The 24,570-nt window shown below is 40.7% G+C and overlaps 1 protein-coding gene across 1 annotated transcript in view; it reads right to left on the bottom strand.

Annotated features, from left to right (window-relative positions):
- Positions 1 to 24,570, bottom strand: part of GLP1R (glucagon like peptide 1 receptor) — an 87,824-nt gene that overhangs the window by 16,328 nt on the left and 46,926 nt on the right. The window contains exons 4-7 of the mRNA XM_076335552.1: positions 16,070 to 16,179; positions 13,352 to 13,458; positions 9,730 to 9,883; positions 7,981 to 8,140 (exon numbers count right to left, since the gene is read on the bottom strand). Coding sequence (XP_076191667.1) covers positions 7,981 to 8,140; positions 9,730 to 9,883; positions 13,352 to 13,458; positions 16,070 to 16,179 — 531 coding nt within the window. The remainder of the gene's footprint in view (positions 1 to 7,980; positions 8,141 to 9,729; positions 9,884 to 13,351; positions 13,459 to 16,069; positions 16,180 to 24,570) is intronic.

Below are 24,570 nucleotides of genomic sequence, written 5' to 3'. Positions count from 1 at the left end.
AAAGGGGAGTGTGGGCACACAACACATAGCAAGTGTGCTTAGGCCTTCCCTGCAGAGAGCTCCCAAGTTTGGGCTGCAGCACTGGCATGGACGTGAGTGGCTGCAACAAAGACAGCAGATGCATCTGGTCTTGAGAAGAGGCTTGGTCCTACGCTTCCCTGACAGTGCACGTGCTATGGTTGTTCAGTTTATCTGGGGTGTAAAGGGAAGAGAGAAAAGCCAAATAAGCTGGCAGTCATTACAATGTCAAAGGCTCTCAAATTAATTTCTTTTGTTTCTGAAACGCCTAGGTCTTGAAAAATAATTTTAAAGTGCATCTACCAACCAATACTCAGTAGAGGGAATGCCAAAAAAGCCCACAAGGAAGGACAGCAGGTTGAGACTCAACGAGCAGGATGAGGAATTCCTGCCTAAGGATGGGTCAAGATGGTCTAATTCCTCTGTGTACCTCCTTGGGTAGTGTCTGATGCTGTATGTACATTGTATAGGAAGGGCAACGTTTAATGTGCTCTGTTATTGCATTCTTAAGAACCAATATGGTAAGAGACCATAAGAACATCAGTGTGCAGCAGTAAGCACTGCACAGAGCAAATACACAGTTCCTGACAGCAGAAGCCACAGGGAAATCAGTAATCTCTTGCAGTCTGAAAATCTACAAGCAGTATCTGTAGTGGGTATTATCAGTAAAAACCTTCTCTCTTGTTGTACTGTATTCTTTCTCTACTATCAGAACAGCTAAATACTACAGACACAAAAGACCCAATTATTCTCCTTAATCAGTTAAAAAAAAAGAGAATGAAGAGCAGCAAGAAAAAAATACTAATAATTAGAATAATAGCAAAGATAATGAATTGAGTAGAGATTATTGGGCAAGTGGTTGAACATCCGTGTTCAACCATGTTCCATGGATGTACCTGATACTGAAAGTACACAATATTTTGGAAGCAAAGTTACTAGAATTCCGTGCTGCTTTGATAGTGGCATAAAAGATTAAGAACAGGCTTATTGCAAATCACTTCCAAACGCAAATGAGCCTTTGATTCATAGAAACTAATTATAATTTGAATTATTCCTTTCTTGACTTTGCTGAGAATTAAGACCTCTTAATATGAAACTTACAGCATAAGATACGAACACTGAGAGCACAAAGGCTGTATGTCTGTGGAGGGAACTGACATATCAAGTGATAACGATAACGATTTGTGGATATCTCCATCTTCTGGATACATCAGAAATCTCTCCATATTTAATTGCATTACTTGACATTTGAATTGAGAATCTGTTATTAATATTATATTTCAAAGGAGTCTAGCTAGGGAGAGGCTGGTATTATTGAACGGCATCAGCATCCTGCTACGCAAATATTGTACAAATTAATAAGCAGCACGTACAAGGTGACTTACTCAACATCCTCTGCCCATTCCCGCTTGTGATGGAGGCCCCTGGTACCTTGGTGTTGCAACACCATCAGTCACGTTACTTTCCATACTAGCAATACACATTTTAATGTGAGACACCAAGACTTAACAGTGCAATACATACATGTAAGCTTTGAACATCAGTGCAAATTCTACATGGATACCATCTGACATCTACCAAATTCACAAAGTCTTGTCCTAAGAAATGGGTGGCTCTGAAAACTGTCTGGGACACACTCTCAGCAGATGGGAATGCACCCAATTTTCCAAAGCCCTAGTCAAGATCTAAAGAAGAGACTGTCCCAAGAATGTTCCTTAATCCACCTCAAGTCTGTAGAAGTCGTTCACAACAGCAAAAGAGCAAGTCTGCAGCATCTCTGCAATAATTGTAGTTTGCAAGGATCACTGAGGCTCTCCGCAGATTAATTTACAATCTTGATACCTAATTAACCTGCATTAACTGGCACAAATGCAAATATTATTCTGGTTACTTCACTCAGTCAAGAGAAATTTGGCTGGCTTGAGCAGGCAGTGGAAGCAAACTGTATACAGCTCCTTGAATAAACTCCACAGATGACTATCACTCATTAACAGAATCAGTGTTGTATTCCAGTCCTGGGCTCCCAACATGCAGCTCTTTTGGTGCATTTGAGTTTCAGTCTTACACCTCTTTCTCTTGCTGCTGCTATTCAAAGAATATCAGATATCTGAGGAAAAAACTGCACCTATTTATAGGATGCACTATTTAAGATATAGGCTGAACTCTTTCTGGTTTTGCTTTTTGTCATACAGAAAGCTCCGAGATAGATCTTTTCCCAGATAAACTGACCACAGAAAGGTCTCTGAATTCTGGAAATGGTAATGTCTACTTTTGTCTGTACTGCATCACTGCTGAAGATGCCAGAAACTGCAAGCCTGCTCATAATAGCCTCTGCCACGTTAATTCTTGCAGGCTGATAACTGACCAAAAATCTTTGAACACTACATGGAAATTATGAAATCTGTCAAGTGTGCTCGGAAATAAGCACGCCGACAGCTCAGCTAATAAAGTTCAACTTCAAATGATAGGGGACAGGGCATATGAATTACAGGCTGCAATAATAATATATATTATACATGATGAGAAAGTAATGGAACTGCCAAATCAACATCTTAACACCCCACTGCATAGATAAGCAGCATGACCTACTTATTTTCACTCTAGCTTACATATTCTACACCTGGCCAGGTGTCTCCATAGTAAGAAAAAAAAAAAGTTGGAAAACCAGGCATTATCCAGAATGATAATAGGATGGGGTGGGTAAGAGAAGAAAACTGTGAGAAATTCTGCATAGGAACCACCGTTTGGTTGACATTTTCACAATGCTCCACTGTTCCTAACGAGCAGAGGAGAGCAATTTGTGGAGCTGCTAATGGAAGCTACCATGCCCTGGTAACAGCATGTAGAAATCAGTCTCTCTGTTTAATGGGTCTGAGATATTTTGGTAACAGAAAAGCTTAGGCTTGTTCTGGAGTCCACTAAGTAGCAGTTACCATGGAAAGGTGTCACCAGGTGGTGCTATTCCATACCACCTTTCCTTCTTTCCCTTATCTCAATGTGCAAGCAAGTTTTCATTCTTATCCCAATGTGCAAGCAAGTTTTCATTCTTACAGACACACAGTATTTCTAGCTTTGCATTGTACATAAAGGCAATTTCAGGGGAGAAAGATGTATGAGGAGCAAGAGAGGCTCCCCTCATCCTCACATGCTGATTAGAGATTCTTCCTGAAGTAAATTTGTCTCTGTAGGACCAGAGTACTGCCATCCTACCGAGACCCTTAAATAAGGACATATTTCAAATACAGCATTTTAGGACTGATGAGTTTGTGTATAAGCTCGTATTTCAGATGTAACCTGACATTGCTGGTTTCCACGTGGTGAGAAGTTCAACCTCTGAGACAATCAGGCACACAAGCCAGAAGAACTCCAATCCTCCTCTTTCTCAGAAACCATCCAGGACGGTCTGACTCGATCAGTTGCTTGACATATGAACGCAAGAAGTATGTGATGAGGAACTGAAAGAAGTGATAAATAAATATGACTAGATGTAGAAAGAGTAAGAGCACTGAAGATGTGAGAAGAAAAGATGAAATGTTTTTCTTTTCAAAAAAGGAAAAGCGTGAAAGAGTTTAATCCAGAAGACAAAGAGTGAAGAGAATTAAGAGAAACTCCTGACAGATTCATTTCCTACCAAGATCAGTCTGGACACAAACCCCACTTTCACATCCTTGTCTGAAACAGTTTTCATTTGAAAACAGACAAGAAGTGGTTAGTGCAATGAATGCATCCTGTTGCTACAGAGTTCATACTGAGCTTCAGAAGGAAGGTTACTTACTGGCTCTGTTCCAGTCAGATCTTCGTTGCAATCAGGATGTAGATTTTGACACCCTAACCAAGCTTCCTGCCTTTAATAGCTTTTAATAGCCTCATTCCCTCAAAGTATTCTTCCTTAGAGCAAGTTTGGATTGCCAGGGCTTGGAAGGAAGGGGATTATTTATTTTTTATGGCAGTTTCCCTGCTGCAAGTGCAGCTGGGTGTAAAATTGCCATAGAAGCTCAGAGAATGTTTATCTTTTTATTAACATCTTTTTCTTTGCCTTTAGTGCTAAAAATTGTCTCCTGTCATTCTTCCCGCCTGGATGTCGCACACAGTCACTGTGGGATGTTGCTGTTGTTTCCCCACTCCTCCCCACTTCTGAATGTGAACAGGTCCTTTTTCCACTAAAAGCTGCTGAAAGATGCATACAGCAGCATTACAGTATAAACTGCTCTTCTCTGGAGACTACTTTGTACAGCACTGACACAGCTGCTTGAAGTCAATGTCAAGCTCAGCGACCCTTCACTTGGGCTCAGGCACGATGAACACTGAGTTGGTGTCCTGGACACCCTGATTTAAAAGTAGTCTGCGCACCGAGAAACAAACAAACAAAAAAAATCTTGATCTCTGTAGTTACGTTGTTTTCTTTCCCCGCTTCTTCTGCAAATGTTTTGCTCTCTCTAGAAGGTGAGATCTGTGGGCAAGGATTTCTCTTATGCCAGAGGAAGGAAGCACCAGGTACCAGCAATGTATAGCAACAGATTTTTTTTCCTGCAAGTGATGACTATCTGAAACAACATCCTGTTTAGCTGCTGTTGTGCTGACCTCCAGACTGAAGGGAACAAACTCATCTACCTGCCCTGCCATTAGCCTATTAAGAATTTTGTTTGTTGATGCTGTTAGTGTTTCTGTTCCCCCACCCCCCCATCAGCTTTGAAAATGGCATAAACCATTGTTTTTGCAGTAAGGTATGTGGAACTCGGGGTTGACACAAATGTATGAAAGTCTGCTTTTACAAAGAAAAAGACGACATACACATTTTCCACGTTATATGAAATACAAAAAATTTCACATTGCCATCTCAAAGCCTAGTATGGCGTGAAATCTCAGCAAGGAAGTGGCCATTACAGGAATAAAGTGACCTCATAAGTGATCAGGAAGGTTTATAGAATCGTATCAATATACACGATGTCAATATAAATGACTCCCAACTCGTAAAACTACATATTTCCTTAGGTCTATCAAGATTTTATAACTTTTCTAGCTTTTGCAAAGTACAATAACACAAGATAAACAGATTTTTTCCCCTTATAAAACACTTCAACAGCAAAGAATAATTACTCATTTGGACTGATACTAAATGGGCTACTGTCCAATAACATTAAGAACTGACCTGATATTATTATATAGCAAAAATATATTTGGGAAATATTTATTAATTTTTCTTTACACTCCTCACTGTCTGCTAACTGTTCCTAGGAAAACACAGACTAAGTATGGTACCTTTTACATGTTTCTATTTGAAAAGCAGGTTTACCCTTTCCATGTTTTGAATTGAGACGAAATGATCATGTTAGACATAAAAATGGGAGAAGTACTTTTTATTTACACAATTACGTGGATTTTTTCCCCCATTGTAACAAAATATAGCACTATAATATAGCGGTTTAAAAGCTTGGAGAGAAATAGGTATTGGGACATTTCTACCTATTTTAAAGCTGGCCCTTACATTACAGTTTTGCTTGGGATTACCTGAGGAAATAACTTGCTCTAGTTTCCTCTTTGTTCTGAGACCTGTTGTTCCTCGAAAGAAGTACAACAGGGCAAACATCATGACCAAGAGTATGTGCAAGCACTCAGGTGGACAAAAACCTTGAGGAGAATACAGTTTTATTCATATGTACATTTGAGAGAAGTACAAGCGCAAACATATGTGATCACATGGGGGACTGCAGAAGCTATTCAGACAGCAAAAACAATACCATATGGTCTGTGAGTGATCACAGAGTCCAGTTATAATTAGAAGAAATAACAACATGAAATGACTAACACCCCCTAAGTTTGTGAACAATACATGTACAAAATTTTAAAACATAAATATTCATCAAATGATGAGTAATGAACAAGTTAAAAAATTATCCTGTAAGAGGATAATTCATTAACAGAACAAAGGGTCAGGGTATCAAATCAGCTCTGACAATCAAGTAGATATTTATTTTTTGATCCAGCTTTATTTTTACAGTTGATAAACTATTTCAAAGAGCAGGACTCTCAGCTCAAACAGGAACCTACTGGCTCTCTGAAGCCTTGGCATTATGCTGAGGCTATCAAGCTGCTCAAAAAAATCTTCTGAGCATTGCATACAGCAGAAAGGCACCTGGTGAGGGACCTGAGCACCCAAAAAATGGAATAACCAGTGAAGCAGCAAGAAAGAGTGGAAAAAAAAATCGTCATCTCTTTCCAGTTGTTAGAGACAAAACTGTTATTTGGTATAACTAATCTGGGAGCACTGAAATAGCAGATACTTCTGCATTTGAAGATGGAGAATCATTGGCAAGGTTTGCACATGCAGCCATGGCTGCAATAGCAAGAAACTGTACAGATGAGGACTGAATGGCACAGGCAGAGCTTTTCTAGGAAGCTTGGATGAAACCCATATATCCAGTGCCAAGTTCTGGCATTGCCACTCATTTCCACAAACTCATCCAGAAATTCAATATACAGTAGCAAAACTTCCATTGTAAAGGAAGAAGAAAAACCAAATAGCATCTTCTGTTTCTGCCTTCTGCTTTTGCAAGAGACAAACTCTAACTAGAAGTGATTCAGATCGAAACCATGCTATCCTTTGTTTATAAAACACCACAATACCCTCAGAATTTGGCTACATAGAATTTTGCTCTAATTTCTTTTCCATTTCCTCTCATGCCCTCAGTCAGTGCTTCAGGACAGCTCCCCAGTCTTTTTTTTTTGTTTTAATTGAGTGTATGGCTATTCATAAAATATGATTAAAACATACATAGTTCAACTGTTATACAAGATGCTGTTGCTTTTGCTGCATGTCCTATATAAAACAATAATGGAAGATATAGAACTTCTTAACTAAAAATCTCCAGCAGCAAACTGCTATTACTTGCATTTATTTATTCCCATCGATGTGCCAGAAAGCCTTTGCTCCTCATATATCACTGTTCAGTAGAATTAAGTAATTCACAGTGAGCCATTTATATGCATTTTACCAGTGAACTAATTTGCTAGAATGTTCACAGTTGGCAAATCCATAGAGAGAAGGACAGTCAAAGCAATTTAAATGTTCAAACTAGTATCCGTGAAAGTACTTGTGGTATTTATTTGGATTTACTTTCAGCTTTCCAAAAGTCGCCTGATTTCCACCAAAAGGGGAGGGGAGAGAAGAGGAAGGGAGAGAACACAATAAAAGCACACAAGAGATCATTCCAAAAATAGGATTAATCCTGAACAGTAATATATTTTCAGGCTAACTGGACAGCGAAAGAATCAAAGCTTCACCATTTCTACAGAAGGCGACTCTGGCTCAACCAACTGATTTCAAGGCATCACAGTCTTTAGTCTCAAGCACACACACGTCCATGGCACGTGCACCCTGACCACTCTTTTGCCCGACAATCATTACTTGTCAGGTTGGTTATGTGGGCAGAGCAGGTCATCTCCCTGCTAGCAGCACCTCGTTCATCAGCCCCTTTGCATCCCCCTATCTCACGCTGCCACCATTTCTCTACTGTTATCCTCAACTAGACACAAGGCATCATTGCCATTTTGCACCACAGGTAGTTAACACATCTTTGAACGTAATGGGAAACTTTCAGGAGATGAAGCAGGGCAGTCCAGGAAAGTCCACACTCACCTGGAACCACCCACACATCTTTTGTATTGGGAAGCTGATGTCTTGCAGGAAAAGTACCATGTGCCCGCCACAGGTTTAGGGAGTTTCTGTGGTGCCACACAGTCCCTCTGTTACAAACCCACAGACTCTCCGCTGCAAGCATCCAGGAGCTGTGCTGGCCCAGCATCCTCCAGCTCAAACAAGATAAGGGATCAGGAACAAAAAGGGAATGGAGAGTGCAGGACTTGAACTGGGCAGCACTACGATAGACACACAATGTTTTTTTCCTATTATACCATCTGCCGATGCAAGCAGCCACAGGCGGACATATGGAAAGATCAACTTACCCCAGCCAATGCAGAGATAAAGCCGAAAAATTCTCTGCTCAGAAAAGACTGAAAGTACCAGCAGCGTGTACAGGTACATGCCTTCCACCAGCAACCAGTAGTAGTTTGCAGCCACACAATACTGCATCATCACAAAGACCAAGCGGCAGCTGAGTGACTCCTGTGACAGAAGAAAGCACAGCCCAAATGAATGCAATAGGGGCTGAGAAAAAAAAGGATACTAACCCAAAAGACTGGTTCTCTCTCCTACTCTTATTTGCTCCTCAAAACAGTGCTTGCTAAATTAATCACATTTGAGTGCTTAAAGGACAGAAGCCAGTAACAGGTGCTATACACAGCAGATAGATGCTTTCAACAACATTCCACCTTTAAAAAAAAAATTAAAAATTACATGTTCTGCATTCTCCATCAATAAGCAATGGATTATAATTTGAAAAGCACAACACAAAGATGAAAAGAGCAGCAAGTGAAAGGTACTGTATCAACTGCAGTCAGCGAATCTTTTCACTTCCCCAGATATTCTATTCTGCAGCTGAGAATTTCTCTACTAAAGAGCAAATACTGGATGCCATAATGTTGACTATTTTCCAAAGCAAAATATTTTTTGATAGAACAGCAATATTGCCCAGTGCATCACATTTAAGTGCAAAATCTCTTTTAGCTGGTAAATTACAGAGGGGTGGTCAGCAGGGCTTTAGATAAGTATGAAACCTGATTACCTAATTAATATATCCATCAGATCTGATGAAACCACTATTGGATAAACCATGTGTGAAAGCATAAAGCCTAGGTTTTTCTGGAAGGAGGGAATGACTGACAATCCAATGCGAATATTTCCAAACCATTTAAGATATGTATTACAGTGTTGTAATACATATGTAATACATATGTATTATTCTGCCAATTGATACATTGCAGCTGAGAAGAAATCAACCATTGTATGAAATTCATTATGTGGTATTAGCGCTTAAGCCTTAGGCAGAGCATCAGAAAAGGCTGGGTACTAAGTATGCATCAGAAGACATACCCTTTACGACCCCAACCCTGTATTGCAGCAGCAAACGCTGTACCCACATTCTAGAATCACAAGAGCTATACAAATAATGAAAATCCCTTTCTTTGAAGATTCAAGTACATTTTATATTCCAAATCTGAAGGGGGAAAGGCATGCTTTCATCATATTCGCAAGAGTTGTATATCCTCTCCCTTCGATTAGAAGTATTTAATTAGCCTGTTCCTCCAAAGCTTTTCTAAATGCTTTCAAATTTGCATTTTAATCGGATGCTTCCCTTTTTTCCGTCATTAACAGATTATAAAGATCTCCAAGAACGACCAACTAATTCAGTCATTATACAAGATGGACAGTCCTATCACAAAAGGTGCTGGCTTAGGGAAATGAATGCCCTCTTGTCACTGCTAGGAGAAGTGAACTTGCAGCATGGGAAGAAGATACAGGTATTTGTACATATACCAAAAATCCACCTCTTCACGTTTCCTCTGTCTAGCAGGGGCAAACTTCCCACAGGCAGAGAAACATGCCACGGCATCAACTACTTGCCTGTACCAAGCCCGGGGTGGAACAACTACAACCGCATACGTTGTGCTACAAGTTTCAGAGAAACTCCGTGGACTGAAGAACAGCACTTTGTACAACCCTCGTTGTACAAAAATGGAATTACCTGCTGTGATGCAGGCACACCACAGTGATGACTCCAGTATCCTGAGAACAACCACAGTGACTGCCCCTACCTGGAAGGAGATAAGTCCTTCCCACTGGTGCTCTTGTGTTGCTGTGCTGTACATCCACTTCACCACCGAGTCTTTAATGAAGACTGATATAGCCCGGAGGATGAAAGAGGTGAAGAGGTTCAGGTGAATATAATTCCTCGTGCAGTGCAGATGTCTGTAAAAAGGAAGAACCAGTCATGATCCACTACCTGTGTAAAAGCTGCAACATCACACATAGGACTGAGGGAGGGAACAATGAGCCCTGTTGGAAATCAGGAGGTACCAGAGGAAATCCCATAACTTGAGAATGGCTGTAGGGATTTCAAACTGTCTTTGGGAAGAAATCACTATCAAGGAAAAGACATTTAAAACTTCAGCTCTAAGGGTGAATGTTTGGGGGAAGGAAGGAGATCAGTGTGTAAGGAAAAAAACATTTTAAAAGTTTAAAAAGTGTAAAAATAAAGTCATTTTCAGAAGACATATCTGAAAGGACTAAAAAAAAAAAGTCAAGTTTCACACAATGCTGAATCTAATCTTTTTGAATTGACCCCAATGTCACTGCACAGGTTTACCTTGGCAAGGCTCAGGAGCTGGTGTGCAGTGCAGCTTCTGGCTGTGCTCAAACCCACAATGAAAAAACATCCACCTGTAAATTACCGCTTTGACAACAAGAGAAAAATCTGTATTCAGATTGCCTCCTGGGGGAATTGTAAATACTTTCTGTAGAACTAAAAGGAACAGAATTTTCACCTCTGCATTCAGAATTGGAAACGAACAAAAAAAAAAAAAGAAAAAATCCTCTTGAATTTCAGCAGCCAGCTGCAAAGACAGTAACATTGCTACTTGTCAAAAAAGAGCATGTTAAGAGATAGCAAAAGAAACTGCAGTCATGTAAATGGCATCCAACTGCAGAGTGCTGCCAATGTTTTACCAGCCTTACCCACAAATGTTTTACTTCCAGCACTGCAAGGGTACACACTTTGCTTCAAAGGAAATTACACCGGGTATGATTCTTTTTTGATGCTAAAAGATACAGGTAACATATGATAAACAGCAATTGCTCCAGCAAGAGTTTCAGTGAACTTATGCTTTAAATGTCTATTTTTACTGCTCTATAAATTTGTGTAGAAAAATAGACTTGGTCTGAAAGTTACCGGTTTTGCACCGAAGAGGAAGGAGAACTTTCTTCATAGGTCAAAGAGAATTTTTTGCATCAATTTTAAGTACAGCTTATTTCAAAACTTACCTATGATTAATATTTATTTTCCTTTAACTCAAAATTTATTTGTTGCTACCCTTCAGAACTGCTACACATTTAAATCTGATTGAAAAAATTATGTAAATCAGCCAACTGAAGAAAACAGGTTGCAAGTAGTTACTGAGTATTTCTGCTACAGGCAATGCAAGTTATTCAGATTGTTTCAGTCATGAAGTTACGGGCCTAATTCAGCTTCCACCAGTGAAATTACAGACTTTTCCATTTCTTTCAGAGGATGCAAAATTGGACACTAGAGATATATTGTTTCCTCTGTGGTATCATTATTAAGAACAAATATAAAGGTTACTCTGTAGTCTAAGAACTTAAAAAGGCCTTCCTATTACAAAAGTGGAGAACATCAGCATTTTGGTGCCACTGAATTAGATTTCGATCCCCATTTGTTGAGGTTGCACAGCTACTGGGAAGAGGCTGTGAGTGGAGGTTCCAGTCAGAATCCAGCAACTGCAATAGATGTAGGGGTAGGTCTCGTGTATTTCGTGAGATCCAGGACCAAGTTGTCTCCAGATAGACAATTTAGACAGAAAAGCACAAAATGGATTGACGGCATAGTTTTAACAAGGCTGCCAGCCCCCTTAACATCTCTGAAACCTCATTTTCAAAATCAGAAGCACACACTTGTGTACACTTCTCCAGTCCCTGCTTCACAGTTAAAGGAAAATATGCTAAAGCATCTCTCCACAAAAGTCAGGGCATCAAAATTCCCTCTCTCCTGCCAGTCCTCAGTGACAAACTTGCTCTTTGTTCCCTGCCAAAAAACAGGCGCACTCTTCCTTCCTTCCTTCAAAAAGTATATGGTTGCACTCTGTGGCCTTTACATTTGGGCTGCTAAAATTACTCAAAAAGCGTCATTGATTGGTGAAACAAGGAGAAAGCACTTATCCTGGGGGACATTTGGAGACTTCAAGACCATCTGGTGTTTTGTCAGATGAGTTCCAAAGTTGCACAGGTACAACACGTACAAATCAATTATCACATGGCATTCATAGAGGGTGAGCATGTCTTCGCATTTCTGTAGTCATTTCAAATCTTCTTTGAGATTGCTAGCCTAGCTTCTCCACTGGAAGGAGGAGGGATGCTAAAAGGTGTGGTACAATATTAGAAGGCTTGCGTCATTTTAGGTTTGGAAATTAGAAGCTAAAAGGCATGACTGATCTTTTTAAATACGTAAAGGGTATAAACACTTAGGAGGGACGAAAGGAGGGGGATTGCCTTGCTAACAGAGAGTGCTGGCACCAGAGCAAATGATCATTAACTGGCAACGATAACTCTTTAGTCAGGAAAGAAAGTTTCTTAAGGATCAGAGCACTGAAGGTTCCTGACCTGATTTCAAATAAGAGTACCAGGAGATGGAAAACTACTTTTTTTAGGAGGCAGCCTCATCAGCGTGTAGGAGGGATGATAGGACCTGGCTATATACAGCAACAGGGAGCAGGACTTCATGGCAGAGGGACTTCCTTCCCACAACAGAGCAGGATCACATCTTTGTGTTTTCTAAATATCCATCTCCTGTGCTCAGCATCCCCAAACCTCAGGAAAGTCTGGCTGGAATCTGGACACCTCTTGCATTTACGGGGCGGGGGGGGGGGGGGGGGGGAGATCTCTGTTGGAGTCCAAAGTTGGTTTGTTAGGGTTTTTTTCTTTTAACCAGAACTACACAGTGTATCATCGACATGTGCAACCAATAGTCTCTTAATTTTCATGCACTCCATGCAATTTGTTGGTGCATACCTGGATGAACCCAATACGCCAATCTGACCGGGTAACAGCAATTTATTTCACAGAAACTTTTCAAGTTTCAAAACTAGGTTCTCTTCCATATTGCAAAAGTAGTAAGAATTTCTGAAAGTTCTCCAAAAAGAGAAACTGTGTCAAAAATCCATTTCTGTATTGAAATACACCCTGCATGTAAGGGCTGGGAAATAGGCCAGACTGAGCTTTATTCTCGGTGTAATTCCAAGCAAGGCAAGATGAAAACTTCTGTCCTAAATGTCCTCTCACACCCCAGATTAGTGCCTCATCTGCAAGGCGACACCATGAGAGAATGCTGGAATCTCTCTCTTTTTCCCCTCTCTTCCAGTGGAAATGTCAATGAAAAAAAAATATCACAACGAAATATTTCAACTGATAAAAAGCATCTGTTCCACACATTCATACAGGTAACACTGCAAAAATTTAGGAATTTTACTGTTATTTTGAGAAGAAACGATTGTAGGAAGGAATACAGAAGTGACATAAGATAGAGAAATAATGAGGTGATGGAAGAAGGGGAAAAAAAATAAATCGAATGTTTCTGTCAAATTCTGATACTATCGTATAAAAAACATAACACCTTTTCTCCACTCTCTTCAAAGCTTCACCAGTTACCTGAATCCAAGAAGAATGGCAGTTGCTATTACAAGGGCAGAGAAGGAAAGAGCATATCCAATGGTGTATATGATGGACAAATTCAGGAGCTGTTCTTCCGGTGCATCCTGAGAGCATATAAATGAGAAAAGAAAAAAAAAAAAAAAAAAAGGAGGGGGGAAAAGACAGAGCTCATGGGCTTCAGTTCTTTTCTCCCAGCTGCTTTCTAATTTTTCTTAGTGATAACCAGAAGTCATTCTCCTACTTTCAAGTTTAAATGCACATAGCAAATCAGTCTTCCACTTTCCATATGCTCTAAAGAAATAAAAATTTAATCTTAATTCCCCAGCTGCTCCCAGGTGTTCACTCAAACAATTGGGTTTTGCAGCCAGGCTAGAAAATAGATCATGTGACATTATTTCATAATAAAGTTGGAGAGGCGTGAATTACCACACAAGCAAGCCTTAAACAGATGGCAGGAAGCACAGACACAACTCAACCCTGCAGTAAAAATGGCAGCGCTGATGTTTTCAGACTTGAATACTTAAAGCAAGTCTCCTTACTGCTGTAATGAGGAGGGTCCTTTGGCTACGTCTATACTTCGAAATAAAACAAGCCAGGTCTCATTCATTTACTCTGAGACAAAGCATGCCTTGCATTCATACATCTAAACCCTTTTCTGCCCCTGAATAGTCTCTCTTCTGCCTCAACTACGCAACCTCCTGGTAACGAACCATAGCCCAACACCATCTCATGACCTAGGTGTTACAGCACTGCCTGGGAGGCCAGAGCAGCGGGGATGCTCGCACCCCCCTGACAGTAGCTCTCTTCAGATTCACTGTTGAAGACATGACTACTGAGACCCTTGCTTGAAAGTGCTGGCCAAAATCTTTAGGGAGAAGTATTTGAAAAGCTACAGGCAGGTCTGAATTATAATACAGGCTTATTGCTCGGCCTCCGAGGCACATTCATATTCTCTATTCTGGTTCATTTCTAAGCATGTATCTTTGTCTAAATAGACTCAGGCATTTTACTTCCTTTCTTCAAGCTGCTAATTCTGCAATTGACTCCCAAGACCTGTACTGTACAAAGGAATACATTTGTTGCACTTCAGAAATAAGTACAGCTATTCAGATGTACTTTGCACAGCCAGGAGGATTTAAGGTGAACATACAGGCTGTTCCTCAGGGATTTGCTAGGTTAATGTTTTAAAGGGAATGATATGAGAGCTGCCTTATGAAGAGAAAAGAAAAATCTCTTCAGTGTCAAAGCTCAGGCAAACTACTGAGATCTGACAATTTAAAACATCTACGCATGATCAAAACGACATCGCACTCTTAAAGCAAACGATGTTATTTTATAAGGATTCACACACAAACCCTTTGGATTTTGTTTTAGCAACAGTTGTAACACAACATACAGCAAACTTATCAAAACAACCTCTTGTTCTCATGTACAAGATGCATAAAACAAAGTAGGTTATTAGGGGGGTCTATATACATTAGCTGGAAAACCAAACACGGCTGTTCACATTTCAGGGAGTGACACCATGTACGCAGGGTTTCAGAACCCAGATCACTTCATGGAAACTTGGAGGCAGGTGCCAAACGACCAAGTGTTACCATTAGGTATCTCTCTCCTTGGCACGTCCCAACATAGCTCTGAAGAAACCATAATGGCAAACAAGGAAGAGTCAAACGACCAGGCTTACACTTTGCGTTAAGATAACACACTCTGCTGGGATACCCCAGAACATGGAAGGGACAAGGAATAAGGCTGCAAATTAAAGGAAAAACTTAGTTTCTAATTCTCCAAATATGTTAAATTTATCTCTTTTCCCATCTCCTTCTACTCTGCAGCCATTTATTCCTTCTGAAGAATGAGGCACTGAGCAATGGGAACTCCAGAGGACACAGATCCTGCAGCACTCGGGGATTTCATACACTTGAACTGTTTTGGCTAGGTATGTACTAGTTCTCAGTACCCTGGGACAGAGAGAGTGCACTCAATTTATGTGAGGAAAAGCATTGCCCTTAGAGGCTCGCAGCAGTAACGGTATCACGTGTCATGGGAATGCACACGGTGCGCTAGCTGACGCCAATGGCTGACAAAAATCCCCCGGAAATCCCTACGCTCTCCTTCATTTGGTGCCAGGTGTCTCAGCTCCCTACAGAGTATAAAGCACTAGAGCAAGAAAATAACACTGACAAGCCTAATTCCATCGCCCACAGCAAATTAAGGTAAAAAGACAAACAAACCCCAAACAAACAAAAAGCAGGGACTGCCCCCTGCTCAAAGGTGAAAAGCAAATATCCTTCAGTTCAATTCATCTTAATCACCTTAATAGCTGCTAGCAAGACAGAGAGAACAAACGGTCACTTTATTGTAATGACGTGCCAATGGAAAAAAAGGCAAAGGAATAACATTAGGTCACTCCTCTGGTTCGGGTGGACTGCAGTTGAGCCCCCTGCACTGCACCACAGCTGGAACTACCTGGTTCACTTCTCTTGGCTCTCTCACGTACATTTAAACCTGCTCTCGTCTACCCTCCACGTTCCCTTTGTTGAAGAGGAAAGGCCTGACGTCCCTTACCATTAGGCTCACTGAAGCGAGGCACCCAGGATGAGTTGGTAAAGATTACTTCGACAGGACAAAAACGCATGGGCATCAGCGACTATATTTTTCTTCTCTTCTGTTTTGTCCTAAAGAACAACAGCAGCAAGAGACGGAAACTCTTACCTGGTCAGAGGCCTCGCACTCAGACAGGTTCCGCCAGGGCAGGGTTGAATTCTCCTTCAGCAGCCACGTCCCCTCCAGGGTGCAAAACCGGTACACCTGCCCATGCAGCACTGCCGGAAGCAAAACGAGCCATGAGGTTAACGGGAGGAGAGCGTGATTGCCGGGCAAGGTGCGCAGAGCGGTCTGAGGCTCAGTGCAACCTTTTTTCCAGACGGATCGCTCTCCTGGCTGGAGGGGGAAGCCACAGCATTGCTGGGGGAGTGCTTCGCCTGCTCCCTGCCTGCAGCTGCTGCTGCTGCTGCTCGTCCTCAGGGCCAGGGAGCGGCTTGGGAGGACACGGCTGCAAAAGGATCAGATGGCATATACTCCAGGACAACTGCTAACCGTTCAGCAGCAACAACAGTCTGAAATGGTTGCTGCCATCTTTGTGTGGATTTTACAACATGCGTAAATTGCAGCTCGCTGAACTATTAGATTTTAAGACACACAAATTTTGGAAATGTTAAGCCTCAGCTACAAAATTCACAGGGAAAAGAAGGCGCACAAAGAGTAAATGTGCTTTTTCTTTTCTGAGATCATGCAGACCCAGAGAAACCTCGGAATAGGTATGCTAACACAAGCTCCCCAAAATGTAAATGCTTATACAAACATCTGTGCTACAAAATGAAGCCATAAATCTTTGCTTAAACTACCCACGTACTCTTTTTATTCCTTCTGTCTACATGTTTGAATAACAAAACCAGCAATAAATAAAACGCCTTTCCGAAGCAGTTAGCAGCTTGATCTTGTAAAAGCAGGTACGATGAAATGGCTCATAATAAAGTAAATCAGACTGAAGCACCAAAATAAAAGTACGTAGGGGAAGTACATACACTCAACCATAGTGTATCAAAAGAAACCCTCTCTCTGGTGTCTGGAGCATTGGGGAAGTCTAACAACTTTTACAGCTGTACATAAGCAACCTGGAGGTGCCCCTGTATCAGAGCATAGCTAGAGTAATGATGTCAGCTGCTTTGCAAATGAAGTTTTTTTACTAATCACATTTCTGACCCAGTAAACTGACCTATTCTATGTTATGAAGCTACCCCTCAAAAAGCAGTGCTGGGTCAATCCCTCAACCAGGGTTAGCCTCTACCGAGGCAATGTTCAGAAATAGACATAACATTTTGAGGTATGAGAAGCCGAATTAGGAGGATTCAGTTCTACATGGGTATCAAAATACCTCTCAATTACAGCTTTTGCTCAAACCCAGCCTTGCCTGCTGCAACCTCATCCTGTTGTCAGCGCTCTCATTACTGCAAACTAGAGCTCGTTAAAACTCGGCATTTCTGTTCAATGGGAACATGTAAAAACTTATTTGAAATTAGAACAACCCAGTTGGCCATTTGCATATTAGTTGACAACTGGTAATTTGTTTGATAATTGTCAGCCGTAGACTAGTAGAAGGTACTGTAACTGAAGAATGATGTTTTAAGAAAATAATATAGGCATTCATATTCTAATAAGCCATTTCTAATGGGTATACTAAATGGTAACTGACAATGGTTTTGGTAGGCATAGTCTATTTGCTTTTGTAATTGGTGTACTGAATACACCAGTATGAGATAATATAAAGATGATATGAAAATGAAGTTAAGCCTGGTGGAGGTTTTTCCTTACTATTAAGGATATCTGTTTGCATATGTTTACACAAAAACAGGAGGAGAGATTAGGTCAGCACATGCAACATACATTCACATCCATTAACTGCTACGAACATTTTGTCACCTGCTCTCATTATCTACTGTCAGTGCCAACCACTTCCTACAGCCGGGACGTTGCTACAGTGTTAAGGATCTCACACCTCACGGAGGGCAGCAAGTAGGAGTTTTTCCCCTCAAGATTAAGGGACAGCAGATTGAAGTAAGCCATTCAAAACATCTATGCAAAGGCAGCTCTAGGATTCAGGAATCAGTATTATATATTAGAAGCCAATGAAGGTGATATCCAGGGGGTTAAAGTCCAGAGGATCACAGAACTCAGAAACTCAGTCTGACTGCCATTGCATGAGCTGTAACCAAAAAGTATTACAAGACAAAATTATCATGAGAAACAATCTCACACAAAAAGAAATTCCACTATATTCCTGAAAAAAGGAAAAACTTGCTAAAGGAGAATTGATTTTTTTTTTTTTTTAAATTATTTCACATTCTCTGAAATGCTTTGTGAATTTTTTTCCCCCCAGTATTTCTTACTGTCAAGGTCTAATTGGGATGAAAGCTTAGCCTCAGTGAATTTATTTTCTCTCCAAATCATTGTGACGCATTTTAATTTTCTTTTTATTGATAACACTTCTTTTGAAATAATAAGGAGGAGAATCTATTGTATGCTGAAGCCTGACATATATTGGAGAATGGAAGAGTTTACAGTAAACAAAACATGAAATTTGCCATCAGACAGAAAGACAAGGCAATTCATTTAGATATGAAGAAAAATGAATGTAACCCTATTACACTGGGAAGGAGAGTTCCTGCTACATCTAGGAGTCACAAACACTCAAACTGGACTGACGGCTCTTATGGACCTCTGGGTAGCCACAGGCCAGCTGTATCAGGTTGTCATAGCCTCACTGCTCACCAAAACAGTGGTGGTCAGTACAGGACCCAGAGCAACTAAAGACCAGCTGGGCTACCTGTATCCAGGAAGAGCCTTAAGAAGCAAAAGAATTAATCAAACCAAAAATCCAAATAGATGAGACCGCGTACGAGAGTGTGAGAGCATATACGTCTGGTCTATGGAACCATTTATTAGCCAAAATGCTTATGAAATAGAAAAAGTTGAAAAAGAAAACTTAGACTTTAAGGCAGCATTCAGATTCTAGTTGATACATGGAGAGATGCTCATGAAAGAGTTGAGAGACTGCACAAACCACAACATGAAGAGAGCGCAGAGCTGATGTACTGCAGGCAGCCAGTTACTGGCTCATTTCTCATTCTCAGGAATGAGAAAACAAGTCTCACCGTTGTGGAAATAGATTATTTTCAGTTATGTGCCAAACACCACAGAACCCACACAACATCAGCAGAGGTTTACTGTAGGGGCTGTGAAGGGCTCGGTGATGGATATACACCACACGCGAGACCCTCCATCCCCTGCAGCTGGGCATGTCCAACACCAGCATCGTGCAAAACCTATGAGGCAAACCCAGCCCAGGGGTGCTGACATCTTTGCATGCTGTGTGATCGGCTGCAGAAGCTCCCCAGAAAAAGAGGCCCAGAGCCACAGTCCCATGAGCCCTGGCCTTCACGCAGCACGGCCGCTCCAGGATGCGCCTTTGGAGCAGACCCCTCCTGAACCACATCATCCTGCAGCCACTCCCGGTTTCTCTGTTTCCTAGAATCACAAGGCAAACAGCCTCCGTCTATTCATCCTCTGAGCAACAGGCTCCATCACGGGCAGCCACCTGCTACCACTCAAGCACAAGAAAAAGGCTGTTAATGACTGACAGCTCAGAAGAGATGTTACCTTAACGAAACGCCCTTCCCTGGTCTTGCCTCACTGAAGAGAGGGATGGAGAACAGTCTCAACGCAGAAACTCTGCTCTGGTGTGTCTCCAAAATAACTGATAAAAACCTGAAGTGGAGACTTTAGATCTTTTTTGTTTCACATACAAGCTAAATTCTCATCTTTGCGTAGTGAAAGCAGTTCCAACTAATTTCAAAGGGATCCACTGGCTTTTAATTGGAGACGTTTTGATTCAAGCACTGCAAGTATCTTAACATTCTTACTGGTCAGAGGAAAGCATGTGGTTTGCATTAAAGCTACCTACAAGTGTTCTTAAAGCAATTTTTTCATGCGGACTTTTTACGACTCCCTCTCTGCACAGCTGGTCATGGCTTAGGATGGCAGAGACCTTCAACCTCCTAAAACAGATAAAGGGATAGTATTCGTACACATTCTCTTTGCCGTGGGCCTGATCCAAAGCTCACCAGGAATCTCACTTCCTTCAGCTTTCATATGAAGCCGCTGCTGAAAAAAATTCAGTTATTAATACATACAGAGGCAAACTAGCAATGACATGCTTGGAGGTTGCCTGTGTGCCATGACAGAAAGAAGGCATGCACACAGCTTCCCCCTCAACTGCTGAGCAATTTCAGCTTCTCGCTTGCAGGTAGTTTAGTCAGAGGTGATTCACATTTGTCCATGCCTGAATTCTGCAGAGTGACTCAGGCCCTCTTACCTTTATGCAGTGCAAATACCAAACATACAACCATCAGCTTCAGTTCTCATAGACCAGCATGATGAACAATCTTTTTTGAAGGTTCAAGCGGTTGCTGCCTCCGTGTGATCCTACAATACCTTTTTCCTGTCTTGTAATGCTTTTTGTTACCATATAGTCAATATTTCAAATCACGCTGATTATTACATTCTAGAATTAGCTATCATCCTCTGCAAACAAAACAAAAAAATAAAATCTACAGCCAGTGCATAGGGAATCTGATTTTATTTAACCTGTAAGCTAAATGCATTCACTCACAAAGTTGCAAAACCTTTGGAACAGCAACTTAATGACGCCAGTTTATTTGAACAGTGTCAATCACACCTCATTAGAATTCCACGTTAAAACATGGATTGATGCCCAAAACTCAGTCTCTGTAAACTGACAAAAGACAGAGAGGAGAGCCCAAGAGTTAGCACAGAAGTTAATAACATCTATCTAGTTCTTTGATGAGCCTGTAAATCAAATCAAACACTACAACTAGCTAAATACTTTCACATATGGAGAAAATGTGTTATCACATGGGCAGGAGGCTCACAAACATTTCCTTATTAGCCCCCTTTTACTAGAACTAAAACCAAATTAAATTATTCCTCTGCTTAAAACAACCAACCTGATCTGCATTTTACAACATCAGGGTGTCAAGGTCGGTGTGAGATTACTCACCCAACTGTCCCCGAGGATAAACTGGAACATTATTCATTGTAAAAACAAATTACAGCATGTCCTATCCAATCAATTCTATTCAGGCAGAGAGATGAGAGAATGAGAAAAAGAACAAGAGAGATTGCAGTTTTGTCTGGCTGCTGTGTGTCAAGTGTTATAGACCTCTCCTCTGTTAATATGTATTCTCTATTTCCAGCAGGGTAAACGTTTTGGAAAAGGTAACAATTTTCTACAGAAAACAGGGACTCTGTAGTATGAGATCATCACGATAGTCTTCAAAGAGACTGGTTTGTTCCTGAAATGAGCAATTTGCCCTTTGATGGGGACAACAATTTATCAGAATTTAGGAGGTTGTGCCCCCATCAGCAGCTCTGTTCAGCTATCATTTGGTGCGACCTGGGCACTGCTCTCCTGAAAGGAGCCACTCTTGGCTGTAAAAGCTGCTGCATAAGTGTCACTCAGTCCCAAGCCTGGCGCTGCTTACAAGCGCAGACTTCCTAAACCCAGGACTTGTGCACTTGCCCGTGTGAGTGTAGCTGGAAATACGACAGCAGGGAGCAGCCTGATCACAAAGCCTCCGGGGACCACGAGGAGCTCCAGCCTGCACTACTGTCCAAGAATCACATTTATCAAAATGCGCGTTTATGCTGGGCTCGCTGCCACATCGTCCGAAATTATATTACCTCAACAAGCAGTTTAACTACAAGTACTTTATTTAGTATCCCTTCCCACTATTCCTCCTCCCTCATAGCGTATTAGTCATCCCAACTCCTTTGCTTTAGTGATGATGATAAAAAATTGAAAAACAGCTACGCCTTGCATTTTGCCTTGAAGGCAGAAAGGTTAGTGGTCACTTCACGTTCTTGCAGCAGGAAGAGAATAATTTTCAGTTATATTCTATGGCTTGGGTGAGAGGTGGGGAAACAGATCTGAGCATCCCTACTGTGAATTTTCCCCATCACTAGCTCCTAGCTTGAAAGATCCATGAATCCCTCCAGCCTCTTCCAATAAAAATAATAATTACTGCAGAGAAGAAGAGCGACAAGAGAAAAAGAGTCATGCATCCACACTCCTACCAAGAGATAGAGGTGAGCTTACGCAGACCTAACAAATACCTTTACATGGTGCAAGGGGAGATCCAATTAAGTGAGCACAGGCCATGCCACAGGCTGCACAAGCCCACCCTGCGTGCCCTGGAAATCCTCAGTGCCCGAATCCTGTGCTGTGCTATCAAAAGCATAGAGTCAGAGACTCTGCATATGGAGATGATGCTGTTTGGCATCACCCAAGGGATATTGCCTGCATATAAATTCTTATTTAAAAACATTCATTTTGGAATGAAATTAACACAACAAAACTAAACATTCAAGAATTAGGAAATATTAAGCTAAAGCTACTTATGTGGGTTTTAGTTCCACCCAATAACACTGTTTCTACATACACAGTCATGCATTTTTTCCAACAGAACCCACTGTTTTATTCAGGATACAGAATAGAGGGAGATCATTTAACGGGAAATTATTTATCCTTACCACTGCGAGATGTCAAGTCATATTTAAGCATACTGAAACAAGTTATACCAAATACAGTATTTTCTTATTTGTATGGTCCATTCAGAGACCACCAATTCAGCTCCCCAATGAACACTAAGTGCTGTTATCTCATACGTGTATGCAGATGATCCAAAAAATAAAAAGCATTTTCTAGTCACATAGTAAAACCAGATTTATACAACAAAGAAAATTATGTAGCCACAAAACTTGTTCTGCATGGGCATTCAGTTCTCCTAATGTAGAGACCATCCTTGCCAGCTCTGCAATATCTTGCCTCACTCAACACAAACTTCCACTGTTAATGAGGCAATGATACTGCAGAGCAGAGACCCCCTTTACTAATTATCTCACAAGCAGATCCATTCTGCACAGTGAAGGAGTAAGAGATCTGTGGAAAAATGATAGAATATAGCTTCATAATTAAAAACTACTTGCATAATGGTGGCCAATAAAGGTTGTGCGAGCAAAGTAGACCATGCCAAATCACAAAGCATTCATTAAATTGTAACCTTATACGTCGTTGGGTAGAAATCAATATCTCAAAAATTAAAATATCTTCCTGAAAAACAATACTGTTTTTTAACAGAGTATTACCCTAAAAGGAGCTATACTCTCTCAATACAAGTTACTCAGCTGAAATGCTTGGAAAGAGCTGCGTTAACTATGCTAGACCACACTGAAACCTAACATAAATTTTTGAAATATACTTTAAAAAACAACTCATAAAAATGCACGCATGTATGTGTGCATTAGGTTTAATAGAGAGTGTTTATGAACTATAAAAGATATGTGATTTAATGTAATAAGAGAAGGTTGTTTATGAAAAACAAGTATTTATGATAATGGTACAGCTTTGTGAAGGCTTGGTAAGATACCAAAAAGCACCATTAAGAGTTTTGTTCAGAATAAATAAAAGCGTGTTGGAATAAATTTACTGCAACAACAACCGTGATTGGAAGTTTAATGCATAATAAACTTTTAAAAATGGTGCTAAGAGGTTTTGTGTTTTAAAGTTACTGGTTCAGTTAGTTAATGTAATTAATAGAAGACATCTTATTAGAGGATGTTAAAATGAAGCAAAAAATTATGCAATAAAAAGTTTTCTTAAAAGGCTGCAAAAAAGACACAACTAAAGTCTTCCCAGGGCAGAGGAAGGGATCTATTTTACTATGCCCATGCTCCAAGGACTTATAAAAATAAGCAACCCACCCCCCCAAATAAACAAACAAAACATGCAGACAGGGAAAGAAAAAACAAGCTAAAAGAAAAGGAAACAACTAGGCAAATCATTAGCATAATCCTTGCTGAGCTAAAGCAAGGAAAAACAACTTTGAGAAAAACCAACAGTTAACTACTATGTTAAATATGCGTAGCTAGGAGGGAGAGAGAAGTACACATGCAAATAAACACCAGTTGTTTGGTGCAGCTTCTGAGCAAAACAAGAAGCTCCAGAAGATGCAGGCTAAAACCGATGCCAGGTGCTGCAAACAAACTGCCAATCTTTGGCAACAGGGAAATTAGTGGTATTTAGTTATCCTCCAAAACAATGGTATAAAGAACTAATGATTCAATAACCCTAATTTATCATCTCTCACAGGACAGTTATAAAGATAAACCAAAAAATCCTAAACAACTGGAAGCTTTCAGCACAGGCAACTGCAAAACATCACAAAAAGGAACTCAAACCACCAAACTTCATTTAGAGATGACTATAATTCCACAAGTATTACCCACTATTTACAGAAAGCAAAGGAAGTGGATGCTTCAAAGCAGAACAAATACAATGAAGTACCTCATGTGTTTCAAAGAGTGAAGACATACATTTTTATAGAGCAAACTGTGCACTCTGGCATTGGTTAAGGCTTATTACCTCTGTATACATGAGCTAAGGCATATGAAGCTGTAATGAAAAATTATATCAACTGGTAAAGGCTTTCCTACAGACGTTGCTGTTATATCTGTAATGCTAGGTCTGCAGAGAGTATAAGCTGCATCTACATGATAAGAAGTAGTACCATGCAATA

The sequence above is a fragment of the Aptenodytes patagonicus genome, chromosome 3 (assembly GCF_965638725.1).
Source record: "Aptenodytes patagonicus chromosome 3, bAptPat1.pri.cur, whole genome shotgun sequence".
NCBI lineage: Eukaryota > Metazoa > Chordata > Aves > Sphenisciformes > Spheniscidae > Aptenodytes > Aptenodytes patagonicus.
This window is presented reverse-complemented; position numbering and strand designations above follow the sequence as displayed.